General features: G+C 37.3%; 1 protein-coding gene across 1 annotated transcript in view; it reads right to left on the bottom strand.

The window, feature by feature from the left end:
• LOC115025104 (zinc finger protein 385B-like) overlaps positions 1–17366 on the bottom strand; it is a 64964-nt gene extending 47598 nt beyond the window's left edge. Inside the window, exon 1 of the mRNA XM_029457163.1 lies at positions 17180–17366. Coding sequence (XP_029313023.1) covers positions 17180–17216 — 37 coding nt within the window. The 5' untranslated portion in view covers positions 17217–17366. The remainder of the gene's footprint in view (positions 1–17179) is intronic.
• Between the last annotated feature and the right edge of the window lie 1981 nt (positions 17367–19347).

Below are 19347 nucleotides of genomic sequence, written 5' to 3'. Positions count from 1 at the left end.
ATGGGTCCAGTGGTATGCAAGATTACCTGTGGACGGACAGACACACACAGACACACACGACCAAACACATAATCTTCCCACAGTCTGGCAAAGGTAAGGTATGCCACCTAAAGCTGAAAACCTTGCTCCAATTTTCTCTACTTATTGAACGGTGAAGTTATGGATTCTGTCCTCTGTGCGGGGTTATCTATTGAACAGTTAACAATCGTCGTTGAAATGATTTAGATTGGGGGTTTTCCAACCATTTGGACTGTTTTTATATCGACAACTTTGTTGCAGCGGGGTGTCAAGACCCAACTGAAAGTTTAGCAGCCAGTATGCATCTTCAGAAATGCTTGTGAAATGTCCAAAAAGCTTTGTGAAGCCCCTGCCCCCACACCTTTCATCTGATTAGGGAAAGCCGTACCACGATCTGTAACTTTCCGAAACTGACAATCCGACATTTACACCAACTTCCCATTGTGAGTGGCCAGGTGTGTGGATGTGAGAAGTTATTTGAACTTATTTTTCTAGCTCTTTGTCAGTGCAACGTTGTGCAACCCTCCAGGACAAACTGTCTGAAAAAGTATTTATTTTGCATTGAGCCAAAGGAAAACATTCTCACCTACGAGAAAGTTAGAGTTTGTGATTTAGCTAAGCTGCATGTATAAGCCACAGTGCCACTCAGACATCCGAATACACCTGGCAAATAGACAGACATCATGCACTGACGCACCATATGGTCAGTCTGGTGTGGTGAATTCACGTCATCCCAACAGGCTGCCTATATTATGAATGAGAGTGATAAGAGGCTGGCAGCTGCCGTCGTGTTTATGTGCAGGATTATGGGATGTTGTTTATTTGACCACACTCAAAGTGCATACAGAACGGTGTGAGACCCTGTTCTCAACAATCGCCTCATAAAGGTTGTACAGAAGAAGAAGATGGACAACTTCTCACCTGTGTTTTGTTTGACAGCTGTATGAAGCGGCACATACAAGCAGGGGAGATAACCACGGAAACAAAACTAACTAGCTTCCTTCACTGCAAGGCTCTGCGTCCGACCTCGCGATGAGCGCAGAGAACATTTACATGTGAAGGCAGCTGAAGGCTTTATGGCTGTAGTGTTCATTGTAGTGTAAAGCTAGTAACATTTTTATTTTTAGAATACTATAACATAATACAATAAAGTACAAAACTCTTTTCAATTGTCCGAATATTGCCACCGTTTTCTTAAATGTCATTGCATTGGTGGAGGGAACCGTAGAAGCAATCTGAATATCGTATGCGCCACATTTTGGCACAAACCGTTTCATAATCGGAGAACCCCAGTGGCTGTGCCCATTTAGAATAAATCCCTGTCCTTGCACTTAATCTTCTTTCAGTACAAACCTCTACACATTCACTTGCTCCACGTAACCACTGCTGAGGTAAGCCACAGTCAGGAATAACAAAATGCAATCTCCTTCCTCCAGGTGGAGTCTCTTCAAGTGAAGTGTCTTCTAGCTTGTGGACCGGCAGACTGACTGTCATACGAGACCGAAATAAAATAACCCACACAGAGCAGAATTTGCACTGGACGATTTTAGTTTTACCAGAGCAAATGTTTATTGTCATACCATGAAGAGATAAATGGAAATTAAATGCAAAAACCACTGATATGACCCTTTATTAAAGTGATGATTTGGTGTCCTTCTTTCATAGTCAATATTACACAGACAATTCAATACCACATGTGCCTGACAGAGATTACAAGATATGAGTCTCTGCCATGTGTTTTACCCAGTGACAGGACATTAAGGCTATAAGAATGGACACCTCGTTGTGGCTAAAACCCTTGGTAAACATCCAGCTCCATTATAAAAAAGAAAAGGAGCAGAGAACATGGGGTTCAAGCCAAGGAAAAGAATGGTGCAGTAGGATGGGAGAGGATGTTGGGAAAACCAAAATGGGATAGAGGGGCTTAAACAAACGGAGCTATTTCAATATATAAGCAAAGCAGATATACAGACTGAAACGAGAGGAAGACACAATATGATGGAAAATAAAATCAGGGACAAATGGGAGAACTGGGACGTTGGGGGAACTTAGTAAAGGACAGATTTTTGTTTTTTTATCCGGAGGGAGGAACTGCACTCCAACCAAGGGCAACAGCAATTGTGGGCATCTGTCATCGGCCATCTGGGAGAGCCTTAAGGCTGCTGTGGGGACCAAAGCAAATGTGACCTGTGCATGAATGACAGCACAGTATGGAGCACTAACACTGCTTATAGTCGCACGCAAACAGAGGGGAAGAGGAAAGTGCCTTGTTTAGAAAAATTACAATTTTCTAATAATCTAAAGGTTAATTGATGCAAAAATATAACGAAACATACAAAACAAGACTTTCTATTTATTACACCTAATAATGAATCAAACAATTCTTTATCTGTTTTATTCAAAATATGATTTAATGCAATGTGGTCAGGCCTGTTTATTTGCTTTCTTGCCACACACGTCTGTCCGGTAAATGTGAAGCTACAGGCAGCGGCCAGTTAGCTTAGCATAGCGTAAAGACTGGAAACAGCTAGCCTGGCTTTCTCAAAACGTCAAACTTTGAATTTAGTGAATCTAAACATACGTAACAAACACCTTAAAAATGGCGTCTCACTAAAGGCAGGTTCAGGAACACAAAAATGTGGCGAGAGAGATGATTATAATGACATGGATTAGTTCAGACAACTGCTCTGTTCTCCTTTTCTGACAGGGAGATGTGGGCTGTGGAAGCTAGCTCTAATCCTCCTCTTCCTTCCTTCCACCCTCAAAACTAGACTTGACCTAAATTCTCTTTAATAGTTTTAGATGCATTTAACAAAAGGGGTTTTACTGCAATAATTACTATGGATAAGTGATGCCAAAAATATGTGAAATGGTAAAATCACGCTAAAATGTTTCCCATGGATCTGATTATGATTGATTGGACTCAAGACATTGTGGTTATGGAGTATAAACATCGAACAATACTCGCCGTCTGGAGAATTCAGCAGCTGCTTTTTTAACTGTTGAGGATGACGTTCAAAGCCTGCTATGAAACATTTTGAAAAACAGTAATAGAGTGGACACCTCACTGCGATTGTTTGTTTTTTTATATCATTATTGTTGACTTGCTTAGCGGTGCAGCCGATAACAGTTCATTTATTTTAAGTTTAGCTGACTCACTTAACAAGTTAATACAAATATTTAATGTTTCTCTAAGTGAGTGATTTTCACAAGTATTAGATAAGTATATATATATATATATATATATATATATATATAGCTTCATCTACAATTAGAAGATTAAATTATATAAAATAAACGATCTAGTACATAAAACATAATACATTTAAACAAATGTTGGTATAATCTTACAGTATAATCACACTTTGTTCTCTCACTGTACAGGTGTAACAAAGTATGTAGTAAAAATATGAATTATATATGTATTCTTTATCGGCTAAAGAATATTTTAGCGTATTTTATCTTTGTTTGTCATTCTTGTCATAAACCTGTTCTCACAGTTGAATGTGCACTATTCACCTTCTGTGCCATCACCTGTGTTTTAGCAGAGCACTACATTTCAATTACTTTCACAAGTACAAGCTTATAAATAGAGGTTCCACCTTTAACTTGGATGTTCAACTTATAAACAGTTTGCCAAATGTCTATTTTGAATTGTCATGGTAGTGGGGCTTCATTATTACAGTTCAAATTCTGAAAATAACTTTGGCAATGAAAACAACCCTGGTAGCCATTTGAGTACATTTGAATACACCGACACACGGGTGTGAACACGTGTTTACATTTGGAGAGGACCCCGGAGCAGAGCGGGGTTAAGCCACTTCCTGCCTGTTTTCCCGTTGGGCTTCGTGCTCCTGACAGCTCATAACACTGAAGCAGGGACTCGTGACATCCCAATCACAGAGATACGCACCGTATCTCAATATGTCTCTCTGCCGCCCTCTTTAAGTGCAATCTCAGCTTTGGCTCCAAGTTACATGCTCACTGTTTCTAGAACTACAGCAACACGCTAAATATGTTTATGTAAACTGATGGCGTGCCAAGTAATCCTTCCATATGGAGGGGAAACGTATGCTATCTATGCTCCATGTGGAAGGATAGCAGGAGGTGGGCAGAGAGACAAACGGAGGCAGGGATGACTAATGAGGATGAGTAAGAGATGTGTTCAGGGTGGTTTCCATTTCATTTGTCTAGCTTTATTAGTTGAGATATATATATATATATATATATATATATATATATATATATATATATATATATATATATATATATATATATATATATATATATATATATATACACACACACACACACACATTGTGTGGCGTTATAGTGACCCCTGTGTAGCTGCTTGCTATTTATGTAGACCGATGGCATTGAGTGAGCAAAGAAAAGCAATACTTGAAATGTTTGGTCATTCAAAATAAATATACTGAATCTGAGAGATTTCACTTTATCTGTTCAGCTCTTGCCTGCTACTTGTTGAAATATGGTCACTGAAATGTTGAAAGTAAGCCTAATGTAATTTAAATGTTAAAAAACAACAACTTAAATCCCAGTTTTAATACATGCCAAGTATTTTTTAGCTGCAAATTACCAAAACCACACTGACTAGGCAGTGCTGTCAAAAAGTGGAAAACAAAATCCACACGCCTCTGCTTTTTGTTCATATTAACGCATTTCCTTGAAAGCCAAGAATCAAATATTAAGTTGATCAGTTTATCAGTTAAAAACAACCACCTTATTAACACTAGAGTTGTGCCGAGAGTATCAGGGCTGATCCAGGCATATCTAATAGAGTACACGCTAAAATAAAGCCAATCACATGCTGATCCTCTTTAGTTTTTTAGCTTCAGCTCTCCTTAACGGCAGCCAGCTCTACTGTGCGAGCCCTCTGCTCAACATGGAAGTGGAAATTAAAGCGTGTGAATGTGAAAAATGTACTTGGGCGCACCGGTGAGTGACTGAGTTTAGACACTGCAGCTTTGCAAAATGCTCCGATTTGCTAAGCTTCCACATTAATAATCATTAGCAAAGAGCAGAGCACTAAACATTCAGGTGGCAGCTCCATGGAGCTCACATCAGCTGTCGCTAATCAACTTTAATTTAACTTAAACTAAGAAAACTTGATAACAAGAAAACTGTCAACAAATCCAAGTGAGAGGACAGATTCAGGAGTTGTATTCTCCTGTAAAACATTCAATCATATCCTTAATTGAAGCTTATAAAATACTCATTTTGAACAAGGGCCTGTATTTGAATGTGTATAATGTTCACCTCCTAGAACCCCAAAAGAAATGAAGGTTTAAAGAGAGTAACTAGTGTTGAACTACAGTAATTCATCTCATATTTTAACTAAAAGTCATCATTGCAAAATGTTCACTAACTTCCAAAAAGTGAACTTAAACTGTCCAAGAGCCAAACAAACCCATCAGCAGTAATACTGAGTCCAAAGTGTAAGAAACGATCTTTGTGTTACTATGTGTTATATTATGTTAATTGTTAGCCACCTGCAGTAATTATCCAGCCAGACCTTTGATTAAATTACTTTTCACTTCAATGAGAATTGATGAGGTATCTAATCACCGCGTGAAGAAACTCAATGGTGTTTTATTTCTGGAGAAAATCATCCCAACGTTGACAGATGACTGCAGATAAGATCACGGCTCCGTCTCGCTCACACTCCCCTCAGCATCCGTCCTCCAAGTTCTTATCTGTGCTGACTCGTATTGGAAACCTGACAGGCTAAATTGGATTGACTTTTAATTAGGTGGCACTCCCTAGGTAAAATGGGTTTAATTGCCTGAATTATCTCACTGCTTCCTTGGGGTGGTTGGGCAAGAAGAAGCACTGGATAGCGTTTCAACAAATAAACCAGTCGGACTGCCATTTATATTAGGCTGAATCAAATCCTTATCAGCCTTACATAATTAAAGGCAAAGACAAATGTGTTGTATTAAAATATTACACACTGTAATGATGTGCGAATGTTGATTTCATAACTTGTTTCTGCTGCCCCCAAGTGCCCAAGAAAATACTTTATTGCAGGTGAAAAGCTGTCTTCACTTTCAACAGTCCCCATTGGCCTCCAGCTCACTGTAACTAGTTAACATGGCTACTGTGTAAACTATATTCACAAATGTCACAATTAGACGTAACTTTCACCAGCATTGTGACCAAACATCATGGACACACCCCTAAATTGTCAAACTGTCTAACTTGCCCATGAGCTTATTTCTTATTTAAATAAAAAAGTTAATTTTGGTGCCGTACAATACATTTACAATGTGGTTAACCATTATGCATTTTAAAATCTTAAGATGAGATGAGATACGCATTAAAATGTTTGTTTTTTTAAATAAATTGCCCCAAACAAGTGTCCCAACTTTGACTTTGAGCTGAATAAATATCAGATCACTCTTAAAAACTGACTTTGTCATTGAAATGGCCGTACAATAGGGTTGGGAGATATGACGGTATATAATGTGCGATGGTAGAAATGTGTCCACCGGTAGAGATTCTGTAATACCGCGGTAGCTATTCTCGTGCAATGTCCCGATTCTCGCATATCCAACTGCCTCGCGAGGTAACCTGATTTGGGTAAACATGGAGGAGGAGATGAGGAAGAACTCTGGTTATACGATTACCAGCCATTTACACAATATTTTGTCAGCTTGTAATGATAGTCGAGTAAAACCAGCAGGAAAAGTATTTTTTTCTACACATTTGTGTAATCTTTATATAGCTTTATATTGCACTGACTGAAGATTTTGGCCATATCACCCACCCCTACAGTACAAGTGTGAACAAATATTAAAAGCAAGTCTCCATCTCTAACTCCCTGCACAACACTGAACAAAAACACAACATTGAACTGCTAACTCCGGGTAGTTTTTCTGCACTATGAGACAATATGGAGCTCCCAGCAGCCGTTACCCTAAAGACCAAAGTGCTCATCTATCCCCGAGTTAATTTCTCCGCAGGGAATGGAGTCGCAGAAGTCTTCACTTCTTGCAGAATATAAATAAACATTTCCTTGACTATACAAAAGGTAGAACATGTAACAATAATTAATTATCAGGACTGTATACAACAGTGAGTTAACATAATAAACATGAGGGGGGGAAAAAGTAATTTTGTTTGGATGACTGATCATAACTTGTTAGTGGACATAACAGTCCAGAGGCTTCACCCTCAGCTCCCTGCGAGTCAGTCATGACTGAAACACAGCTATAATTGCTCATTCAATTAATGACCATTTAATTTGACCTGCTTGGCTGCTCTTTTGTGTTCAGTAGTAATGGCCATTAGAGAGAATGTAACACACCATTTAATGGAGGAACAAAGAGCAAAAATTATTCTAGAAATCAGAGACTGCGTGACAAATCAGGTGCGAAGCAAAGCTTTTTGATCCGGAGAGGACGGGAATGGTTTCAAAATGGCCGGGGTGCTTTTCTGCTCTGCAAAGATCTGACTTCAAATGTCGTCAGCAGTACTGTGTGACTCGCATGTAGTTTTACAGTCGGGGTTTCTGCTATAAGTCGAGGCATGACGACTGTTTTCTCAACCTCTCTGAGGATATTTAAAAAATGTTTTTCCTCTTAGATAGACGAGGTTGCATTATACATTTATATATGAAATTAATTAGTTTTTTGCTCTACTCATCTCTTGGCGATTTGCCAACATACACTGCAGAAACCTGTTTAAATATTGTCCCTTCTGGACATGATGCCACACTGTATGGAGAGAAAAAAAACTCATCTGCTGCAAAATACTGTCAAGGTGCCCCCTCCTTAAAACATTACTGTAGTAGGTTAATGTCTCAGTACTAGTAGTTAACTGGAGGTTTGTTGGACTGGAGGTCGTGGGACACCAACATAGTCAGATCGTAGATGGCACCGTCACTCGTATTCTGATGCATCTTGTTCTGTGATCAACTTTTGAGTCAAAATCATTCTCATAGATAAAAAGGAGTTCAAATATATATATAGAGAGAGAGATAGAGAGATAGAGAGAGAGATAGAGAGAGACAGAGAGAGATAGAGAGAGAGACAGAGACAGACAGATATATCTATATCTATATCTATATCTATATATATATATATATATATATCTAGATCTATATATATCTAGATCTCTCTCTCTCTATATATATATATATATATATAAATATATATATATAGATAGATAGATCTATATATCTATATATAGATATCTATCTATCTATATCTATATATAGATATCTATCTATCTATCTATATATATATCTATAGATATCTATCTATCTATATATATCTATATATAGATATCTATCTCTCTATATATATCTATATATAGATATCTATCTATCTATATATATCTATATATAGATATATATATATATATATATATATAGATATCTATCTATATATATATAGATATCTATCTATATCTATATATAGATATCTATCTATCTATATATATATATATATATATATATATATATATATATCTATATCTATATCTATATCTATATATATATATATATATATATATATATATATATCTATATCTATATATATATATATATATATCTATATATATATCTATATATATATATCTATATATCTATATATCTATATATCTATATCTATATATATATATATCTATATATATATATATATCTATATATATATATATATATATATATATACACATACTCTTTTCTGGGAAGTTCTGTTAATGTCCATTATAAAAGGACATTTTCTTTGTGGTCATGTTAAAGTCTTCACTACTGCACCAGCGGGTACATGTGCATCCACAGACAAAACACACACAAACACACATATGTGGGTGTACACACCCACACACACAAATACATTTTCCCACTGCTGCCTGCTGTGTTGAAGCTGTACCTGCAATGCAGCCACAGGGGAATGGGGAGGTAATGGACCATACGGAAATTCAACTTCCCACACAGCCCTCAAGGTGTCTGCCCATCCCTCTGTCCAAATGATACGGACTCAAAGAGCAACTATCCATCAGGGCTGCCAGGTAACATACAGACATCAAGAAGCCAGAGTGGGCGTCTCCATATAAGACAACATAAACCTTCTTTTTCAGTAAATGCAGGTAAAATGTGATATGCAAAATAATGTTTTTGGGTGTTGCTAACCTAACCGCAAGCATTTTGTAAAAACACTCTGTGACGGAGAAATCCAGGGACCGACTGTGCTATTTGTATACAATAGTGTATACTTTAGCACCTTGTGCATTGATATTACTACATGACACATTTCCTTTTCTTTACACAGAAGAGCTTGTTGTGTTTGTCAGAAAAAGGAGAGACAGTGTCTGTGTGTGTTATTCTCTTTACCAATATCATTATCTATATTTTTGCACATCCTGCACTAAACTGTCACATTGCACATTGTTAGTTAAAGGATGGTTATAGTATCTTCGTCATATTTTATTGTAATTTTTCTACTCTATATTTAGGTTCTTGACCTTGTACTGTCCCTGTATTTTTTATGTCCTCTTAATATGTTTATTTTATGCATTATTTTATGCAATTATTCTGATAAAGTTTGTGTCTCATAAAGGAGGATCAACAGTTCGGCAGCTAATAAAAACACTTGTATGTTTTTCCAAACAGGGAAGCTGATGATCCAACGTCAGGGAAAATGACCCATGCTGTCAATGTAGAGATATGCGAGCTGTGAAAACTACTTACAGTCGGTGTAATAAAACATTTAACTTCGTCTTATAGACAGAAAGCCACAGTTTTCAATGTATTACACCCCATTATTGACCCGCATGTGTTGTCATTTATGTTTTCTGGCATCTTTTGTGGGCATGTTGACATTTTTTGCAGCACCTTGAAGGACTGTTTTTCCACCCTCGACTCCAGCTGACTGACATTTGTTGGGATGTTAGATCAGCAGAGAGTCGGGGAGGTGGCTTTACTCCGTCTTCACTTCTGAACAGCCAAATAAAGATCACAGTTATCAGTCCGGAGGCAGGTTGAAGCTGCCACTGTGTGAAGGAGTCGTCTGACTTGTAATGACACAACCTGAGAGCCATTACATCTTTGATGGGAGACGTAAGCAGAAATCCATTTCAGTGTGTCTGAGGTGAGGCAGGGGGGGAGTTTGGGGAAGAGTAATCGGTTGTGGGTCTGCTGTGATAAGCTGCACATTTACCGGTGGAAGCTTAGTGGTTTGTATTTACACCGATAGTCCATTTCAAATTAATATTGATGCTAGGAAGAGGATTTTAGCCACACAGAATAAAGACAGAAGTGTTTTGTCTCAACATAAGTTGTCTTAATTCTCACTTTTTCCTTGTTATTATCGGACATCTGCAGACGAAATGTGTCAATGGCTGCTGTGGAGCACTCTGGTGAATGTGACATCACAGTACTCATATGCACCCTTTATCTCTCGCCTATATTTACCATCACTCTCCTTTGTATACATCCAAATAAAAAGATCTGTTCAATAGAGCAGAAACAACTAGTCAATTAATCAAAAATGTAATTACCGTATTTTCCGCACTATAGAGCGCACTGGATTATAAGGCGCACGGTCAATGAATGATCTATTTTCGATCTTTTTTCATATATAAAGCGCACCGGACTATAAGGCGCATTAAGCGAAACAAAACAGTCAGATAAGTCAGTCAGTCAAACTTTATTAAACGTGTTCACAATAACTCTCAACATTGTTCAAACGTTAATGAGCGTATTCACAATAACTCCCAACCTTGTTCAGTTGTAACACGTAAAAAAAACAGTCTGATACCGCCAAATGGTCTTCTTTACTTGGCGCAGGTCATCTTCTTGCTTCCTCCGCTTCCGTACCATTGATTCATTAATGTTGAATTCTCTCGCAGCTGCTCTATTCGCATGTTCTACTGCGTGACTGATAGCCTTGAGTTTGAAGTCCGCGTCGTAAGCGTGTCTCTTGACAGGTGCCATTTTGGGGTCCTTATACACACACACTGTAATATTATGGTGAAGCACAGTATGTATTACTCCGCGACGCGGACTACGGTAGCCGTAATGCTGCAAGCGGTGTGGCTTTGTAGTTTACCAAAGTCGTACTAAAACATTTTGACAGAGCGCCCTGTACCACACAAAATCGCTTCGTGATCAGTAACCACAACCAGAATTAATCCATATATAAAGCGCTCCGGATTATAAGGCGCACTGTCGCTTTTTGAGAAAATTAAAGGCTTTTAAGTGCGGCTTTTAAGTGCGCCTTATAGTGCGGAAAATACGGTAAGATGCCAAACATCGTATGGTTCTAGCGTCTCAAAAATGAGGATTTTCTGTGATTCCCATTTTCTTTATAGAATATCTTTGGCTTTTAGACTGTTATTCTTGTTAAAACTGTTTAAAATATGGTGCATTTAAAAAGCCAATTTGAAAACCATGGTAATTGACAAGGTTTCATAAATCAGATGAGAATATAACCATATAATCTTTAATTTCAGTAAATTATTAGTAAATTATGGCAACTAACATTTATTTTCATTATCGATTAATCTGCCGATCATTTTTTTGATTATTTGATTAATCGTTTGGTCTATAAAATAATGAAAAATGTCGATCACAATATCTCAAAGTCCAAGGTGGTGTCTTTAAATGTCCAAAACCCAAAGATATTCAGTTTAATGCGATATAAAAACACAGAAAATCAGGACATCTCCATATTATATTGGCTGAAAACTATGATCACTATAATAACTACAAAATAGTTGCTGATTATCTTTATGTCGACCGACTAATCAATTATTCGACTAATTCTTGCAGCTCTACAGTAAGTAAGTAAATACATAAAACATTATGTTTCCACCTGAAAGACATTATGAGTATTAATGAAGATGTAATGTGAAATTAGGGAAATAAAAGCTGTGGTACCTTCTAACAGACATGGTGAGAGGATCCTATTGGTGCACCGCCCTGACTGATTTAAGACCTTCGGTCCTATAGATGCACAGAGCAGGTGGTGCAGTCCATCTGCACCTTTAAGAGCCTGGAAACCTGCTTTAAGCAATATCTGTAGAAAAGCAATTTACTGCAAAGGAGGTAAATACCTCAAACATGATGAAGTGTTTCTGACGCACTGCTGTTCTTCAAACTTCAATGCAGCTCATCCTCTGGGAAACCCAACAGTCACAAAGCCACAGTGATAAGACTGAGCATGTTGTAATGCTTTTATATAGTTTCTGAAAGAGACAAGCAGCTGCAAACTAACAGGGTGTAAGACTGGGAGAAATGTCTAGCGATGGCAAGTTGATTTCACAAGTTTTATTAACAATTATTTGTATTAAAGTATTTCTTAATAATTGCAGCTTTAGTAATAGATGGTGAAATGCATCATATTTACACAATTCTTAGTTATGCCAAGAATAATGTTCAACAAGCTGTGTTCAAGACCATGAGAATGATTTCATTGAGATATCTAGTTTGTTTGTTTTTTAAAGTGACAGAGTTTTTAATTATTATTATTATTATTGTATTTATATTTTCTTGTTTTCTTTATGCAAACAGGAATATGTTGATTATCATATTACTTGTACTGTGCTCTGAATGCCCAATAAATAAATTGGTGGGGAACAACTATACGTCTGTAGTTTATCATAAATAATAACTACTGTTTGTAAACAGAGCAAAAGTCCAAATGATTTTAAAATGGTTTAGCTTAAAATGTGGGTGTTTTATACCAGTCATATAAACTATTATACTGTTAATCTTAACTTAATATTATTTCACTTGAATAAAATTGAGCAGACATCACACACATTAAATCAGATTTATTTGGGGTCATTTTAGGGGAAGTTACTGCCTTAAAAAAACATCTTGTTAAAATAAATTGATCTCTGAAGTGTCATATTATATTGGGTTATTTTCTGTCTTTAGACGGCAGCACTAGATGCGTCACTGAAACTGTTAAAACTGTAATTGTATTCAGCACTACTGACCTGTGACCTGCGTGTCTGCTCTCTTTGGTAATTTTGTTATTGTTCAGCATATAAAGAAAAGGTTATCACAGACTCAAAATAAGAGGCTGCGTTTGATAAATAAACTTGACAGAACAGATTTAATTCTGAGCACAGCATTCAATTATATTGTATTTCAAGCCTTGTGTAATTCCAAACATATTATTCCTACAGTGAATTTTGTGACAGGATTATATCAACACATTAAACTCATCTTATTTTTCTACTAAACTTTTTTGTATGATGTATAATAGCTTTACAACATAGGAAAATTATGTGTCTTTGTGGCTAAGTGCGGCACAGATAATGGGTTTATCACACTTTATGCTATTGTTTCCATATTGTATTGTTCTCATGTGGTTTGAATGTTTTATGGTAGCGTTTAGTCCTGGTTTAATTGCATTTTATCTCAACAACTATCTAGAGGCTCTTCAGATAAAGAGAAATGTGTGTGACAGTAATGCATTAGACAAACATAAATACTTTCAGTGGAATACTAATAACATGTAAGTTAAAGTATTTGGGAGCAACAATGGTACATTTTCTTAGTGTCTGTTTAAAACATAGAGAAAACACTGCTCGGGCTAATTAACTAAAGACCTGAGCGTGACGACTCTTGTAGATCTTGGCTACGTCATGCCGATGACGAAATTATTCCTCACACGTCAGCAAAAAATGTTTTGTAGGTGATCAATCCCTGGTGGACTTTATCAGCAGGAGCCTTGAGCCCATTGACAGCGAAGGGCTGGAGCTCAAGCTGCTCCGGTCCCAATCTCGTTCCACATGATTATTCTCAATTTCACAGCCGATGGTTTTTACTGAGACAGACGGTGGTGGCCAAATGCCAAAGTACAGAGGAGAGCGCTCTGAGGTGGGAGAGAAAGTTAGAAGAGGAGAAAAAAGATAGGCTGGTCACTCAACTTCATCACCAGTGTTTGGAGAAGAAGTAATCTGTGAATGTGACCTTTTGCCATGTGCAGGATGGTGAGAGATGAGGAGTATTATATCTCAGGTCTGAGAGCACAAACCCGCTTTATATGACGGTAAACGCTGGCTCTGCAGGTAGAAACAAGGGTAAAGCCACACAACTCCATTTTTTTATTTTTTATAGATCAATGTTTTGATTTTTCATATCATTCCATAGAGATACCTGAAGATAGTTGGAGTGACCTCCCATCATGTCTCACATTAACTGTGCACTGTAGGTCGATCCCACATTCAACATCCTGCAGCAGAAAACAGCCCCAACGAATACACAATTTACTCTTGTAAGAACTGGCAGCTGTTTCAGAAATGTATGTAGCCTTTCTATTTATAAAACTAAATTGTATATTCCTGAGCTGAAGATGAAGGACTGAGTGGCACAGACAGGCTTAAATACGGGCAATTAATGTAATCTATTTGATGTGATTATTGCACATTTTGTAGCCGTTTTTGTTTCAATAAAAGTGTGATTTTTGTCTCATTATACAATTATAGCTAAGTAAAGTACAATGTAAGTAAATATTGGCCGGAAATTTGAGGAGCTGTCAACAACAACAGCTTGTCGAAGCTTCGAATATCCTTGAATATTGCTCAGTGAAGCTTTGAAGCCCCACATCTTGTATTCAGGACAGCCCTACATTTCACTACTCATAAGGCGTGCGAGTAGTAGTACTCTGCTAATTATTTTCTTAAATCAAACAATTATTGAATGTCAGATAACATTGGAAAATGCATGTTACAATGTTCTTAAGCAAAGGGCGACGTCTTAGCTTGTTTTGTACAACAGTAAAAAATCCAAAGATATTAAATGTACCGTCACGTCACACAAAGAAAATGGGCAAATCCTTACAATTGAGTAGCTGGAACAAAGAGGAATGTTTGGTATGATTATTCGATTATCATTAAATATTGGAATTACTTTTCTGTTGATTAATTAACTAATTATTCCAGCACTACAAGAGAGCACATTTGCCTCTGTGTGTAAGCAATGCTCACAAATCACTTTTATAAAACGAGCCACTGACCCCAACAGTAAATATTATCTCTGTGTGCAGGGGACATAGGAGGCAGGTATGGTTTGCTTATTTCTAGGCAGCTCTTGTTCACCAGTGCTTCCTATACAAGCCTTTAAGAATACTTGTTTGTCCACAAAGCACTGGGTGGCCTTGCACAACAATTTGTTGTATCCACTCTAAAGCTAGCTAACCAGACCTCAAAGATTCTTTGGCACTGGTCTGGTGAAACACAAGTCTTTCACTGAAATTACCTTTCTGAGGATTTGAGATGTCAATAATTTAAAAACAATTACCTATAGCCTTTCAATGATAGCTGTTATCAGTCTGTTTCCTTAACATGTCTAATATAATGTGTATTCAACATATGTCACCGTTTTATCATATGTATGAAATATTCTATATAAAAAAAACGGCTTTTCCTTTCTTTAGGAGTCTAGTCTTGTGAATTTGAGTCTTCATGCTGCTTGGAGAGTGCGAGTCTGTCCCAGCTGAGTACACACCTACAGAATCACACAAGGTACGACAAAAACACTACGAACTCTCCCTGCATCACACAGGAGCAGTGCTAGTGAAAATTACAGCATCACCCGGGAGAGTGGGCAGTAGGAGGTGCGGGATTTGATGAATCAAGGACCTTTTGTTCACAGTTAAAATGACTGCTTGTATGCAGTTGGAAAGAACATCTCTTCGGTGATGCGGCGGTGCTTGGCAGGCAGGCGGGCGGCCGGGTGTCATTTGGAGCCATTTACATTTGAAGCCAACGCAGAGGGGGACGGGGGAGAGCAAGGTCATTTAAAGAGGATGAAGAAGATGATGATGTAGCCAGTGCTGGGTGTTTAAGTGGGTCTGCTCTGCGTGAATTGAGTAGCAGCTGAGTAAGCCATGGCAACACTCACAGTAATGACAGTGTGAGACACACAGTAAGAAACACAACTGAACTGAAATGTGACCAACAAGACTGACACCCAAGGTGTTTAAACAGACTGACTGATGTAATGTTGAGACTATAAGTTGATTGGAAATGAATCACTAACTACTTAAAAAATCAATTCAGTGTTAAAATCATTCATTTGTTTTTCAAAATACCAAATATTCTGTATGAAATGTAAATATTTGCTGTTATTTTTTTGTCTTCAATGACAGTTGAATGAACACATATTGGTCAGATAAAACAAACACTATGAATCGGTGAACTTGGGTATTTTCTCACTATTTTCTTCCATTTTAAAAGACCAAACAATCAATATATGGATTGAGAAAATAACCACCAATCACCAAGTTCACTCGTTTTCTTCTTTGGAGGACATTATAATACCTTCAAAGCATGTTTGCCCACCACGTATACTCACAGGGAGTAATTTAGTGTTCAGTCTTGGTTTAAAGAAGATCGAAACCACCAACACATGATACGTCACAAGAAAAGCAAGAAACATTGAAAACAAACTGACAAAAGGTGTCATAAAAGGGAAATATTTCTCAAATCCCCTCTTTTTTAGTGCCTACATGAAAAAAGTTCTCTCTCATTTTCTATGCAGAATACTTGAGGTGGTTGACACATAGCATCTGCGCACGCGCGCACACACACACACGCACCCTAACCTAACCCATTTGACCTTCATCAACAGGAAGACCACAGCTGTCAAGAAACTACTAGTATAAACAACGATAAAATAAAATGCAAACTCTTGAATAACTTAATGCTTGTGCCTCTGAAACACTAACAATCATAAATTAAGTAAAGATAACAAACATTATTGGATTGGAAACTTCAATTTAAAAAAGGCTACATGTTCGCATCCTGTCTTGAAGCTTCCTCAAACATTCATAGCTTACAACAAGTTGATTCAAAAACTACAGCATAAGCACATTATTATAAAAAAGTACAGTTATATCGCAAAACAAGTAAAGAAATATGTTAATATTGGAAAAGTAAGGCACCAGCAGACACACTGTTGTCCCTTGTGTTGCATTACAAACACAGCTAATAGCCTATTTGCAGGTTTGTGACAGCTTTAGTCAAAATAACTGCATCTTAACCAAACGAGAAAGAGAGACATATTGTAGAAACATTTGTTAAACATTTAGTGGACAGACAAGAGCGTCTTCATGTTTCTAAACTGTTTCTAAACAAACAAAGAAACCGCTTCGACATGTATGAATTAAAACCGTTTTCCTACCTGTGTGTTTCACGACTCCTTCGTTGCTGCTGTCCATTTCCAGTTGTCACAGATTACAGCGCGAGCTCAGCTGCAGGCTTTTCAGTCCCGCGAGCAAGTCAAGAAAAGATAAACCACGCGGATAATGTGCGCGCGCTGTGCCACTGCCGCCTGCGCGACTGAGATACCAAATCGTTGCGCGCGAGGATGAGGGAGAGGGAGAAGACAAATGAAATCAGTCGGTGTAAGAAAACAGAGGAAGCAACAATACCAAATGTGAAATGTAAAAAAAAGACCAGATTTGCTTAAACTAACATGACTAACTTGTTAAAGCAAAAATAAATGTTTTATAGTCAAAATAAATATGCATTACGTGTTTTTGTTCACTTAACATTGCTGCTCAGTAGACTATAAGATAACAACATGAGACATCAAGTAGTAGAGTCTGACATACTGTTTTTTAGGCCCATATTGATATTTGACTATTCCAAAAACATTAACACAACTCAAAGATTTTTTATAAAGATACCTTAAATGTGTGACCACACAATGTACTGAGTGGGACATTAACTTGTCAGTGCTCTCTTAATGCTGCTACTTATAAACTACCTTTGAAATATTCAGTATATTAAATACCCATTTATTTACTGCAATAAAGCCAATTCATACCCCAATACCAAAATGTCTATACGATAAACTAATATCAACCAATCTGCCTTTAGGCTCTACTTAAAGCAGAGCAGATGTTAAAGGCTTACTCCAGTGATTTAGTATTGCACTACCACAAAAATTGGTTGACCTGAAAGAGATAGATTTAAAAAATATATCAGTCAAATGCAACCATAATGCAACTGGATTGCAACTGCAACTCCAGTTGGTAAAATACGATGTGTGGTAGGATGTGTATTCTCTAAGGCCATCATCGGGGTTATTTTCTCTTTCCCTCCAGAGCCACAGACGACAATATACAACAGACTGATTTGTAATAATCCCTATGATAAACTGGTGTTTATGTGTAAAATCAGTGGAACACCCCTTTAAAATGTCGCCTGCTTTTGTTGGCCTTTACTAAAATATAAAGAAAACCTCTAGCTGTTTTATTATTTGCTCATGTTGTCCAGTGAAAGTGCAGTTTTGCATAGACTCACTTAATGTGTTTGTAAAACACCTACTGGCATTTTTAAAGCCTTGAAACAATGCTAATGCATATCCATAAATCTATTAAAACCTACTAAGAGCCACTTAGAGTAAGATTAATTGGCTGAGGGGTCAAAGGAAAATGTTGTATCACTCACGTCAAACCCCTCCACCTTTGTGTCCTGTGTGTGTGCTATCAGCAGCCATCACTCCCCAATCCCACCCCACTATAGAGCCTCTCATTAACATTGTTGGGCTATGTTCAAAATCAGATGCCTGAAGATGAATTTGGGAGTACAGTGACACAGGCACATTCTGGAATTTGCTGTGGCCGGCCGACCTGGTGGTGTGTGTCTGGGTCAGCTGTCAGCCGGACGATGATAGATGTTCGGTGGAAACATACTTGGAGTTTGAGCTATGTCCTTCTCACTGAAGTCCTTTCGCACCCTGCTTGACCTTCGCCACAAGGCAGCCATCCTAAAAATAAAAGGTTCACACGTGCTTGTGTGCACATATAAGCAGAGACAACGGTGTAAGATATCACAGCTTTTCATCAAGTGGTCTCTGCTTGTGTTTGTGGATACAAAAGAAAACAATACATACGCAGACAAAGCTAGCTGAAGCGGGATGCTCCCACAATAGCAGAATCAGTCTCCTGTTGTTAAGGCTGGACTATAAAATCCAAACACTTTTGTCAGTCCAAAACCCAAAGATATTCACCCTAATATGATATTTAAAACAGAATCTTCTGCCATTTTTGCATGAAAAACAACTTTAACGATTAATCGATTATCAAAAGTTACCCAATATTATCGATTGTTGCAGCTCTAGTTTTATTATTACAATTATTACGATTATATTTTTAATTAATTTAATTATTATAATTATTATTGTTTTCATGTATTTATTTATAGTCTATATTTTATTCTATTTTATTTTATTATTTATTTATATTTTATATTTATATATTACATATATATCTAGAGAAGATCCTTGGCAACACTATGTTTTGTTATCTTTGAAAATGTTGCTTCACAATAAAAGTGGATTTA

Source organism: Cottoperca gobio, chromosome 19, assembly GCF_900634415.1.
Source record: "Cottoperca gobio chromosome 19, fCotGob3.1, whole genome shotgun sequence".
Classification (NCBI taxonomy): domain Eukaryota; kingdom Metazoa; phylum Chordata; class Actinopteri; order Perciformes; family Bovichtidae; genus Cottoperca; species Cottoperca gobio.
Note: the sequence above shows the minus strand (reverse complement) of the source record. Positions and strands in the feature narration are given on the sequence as shown.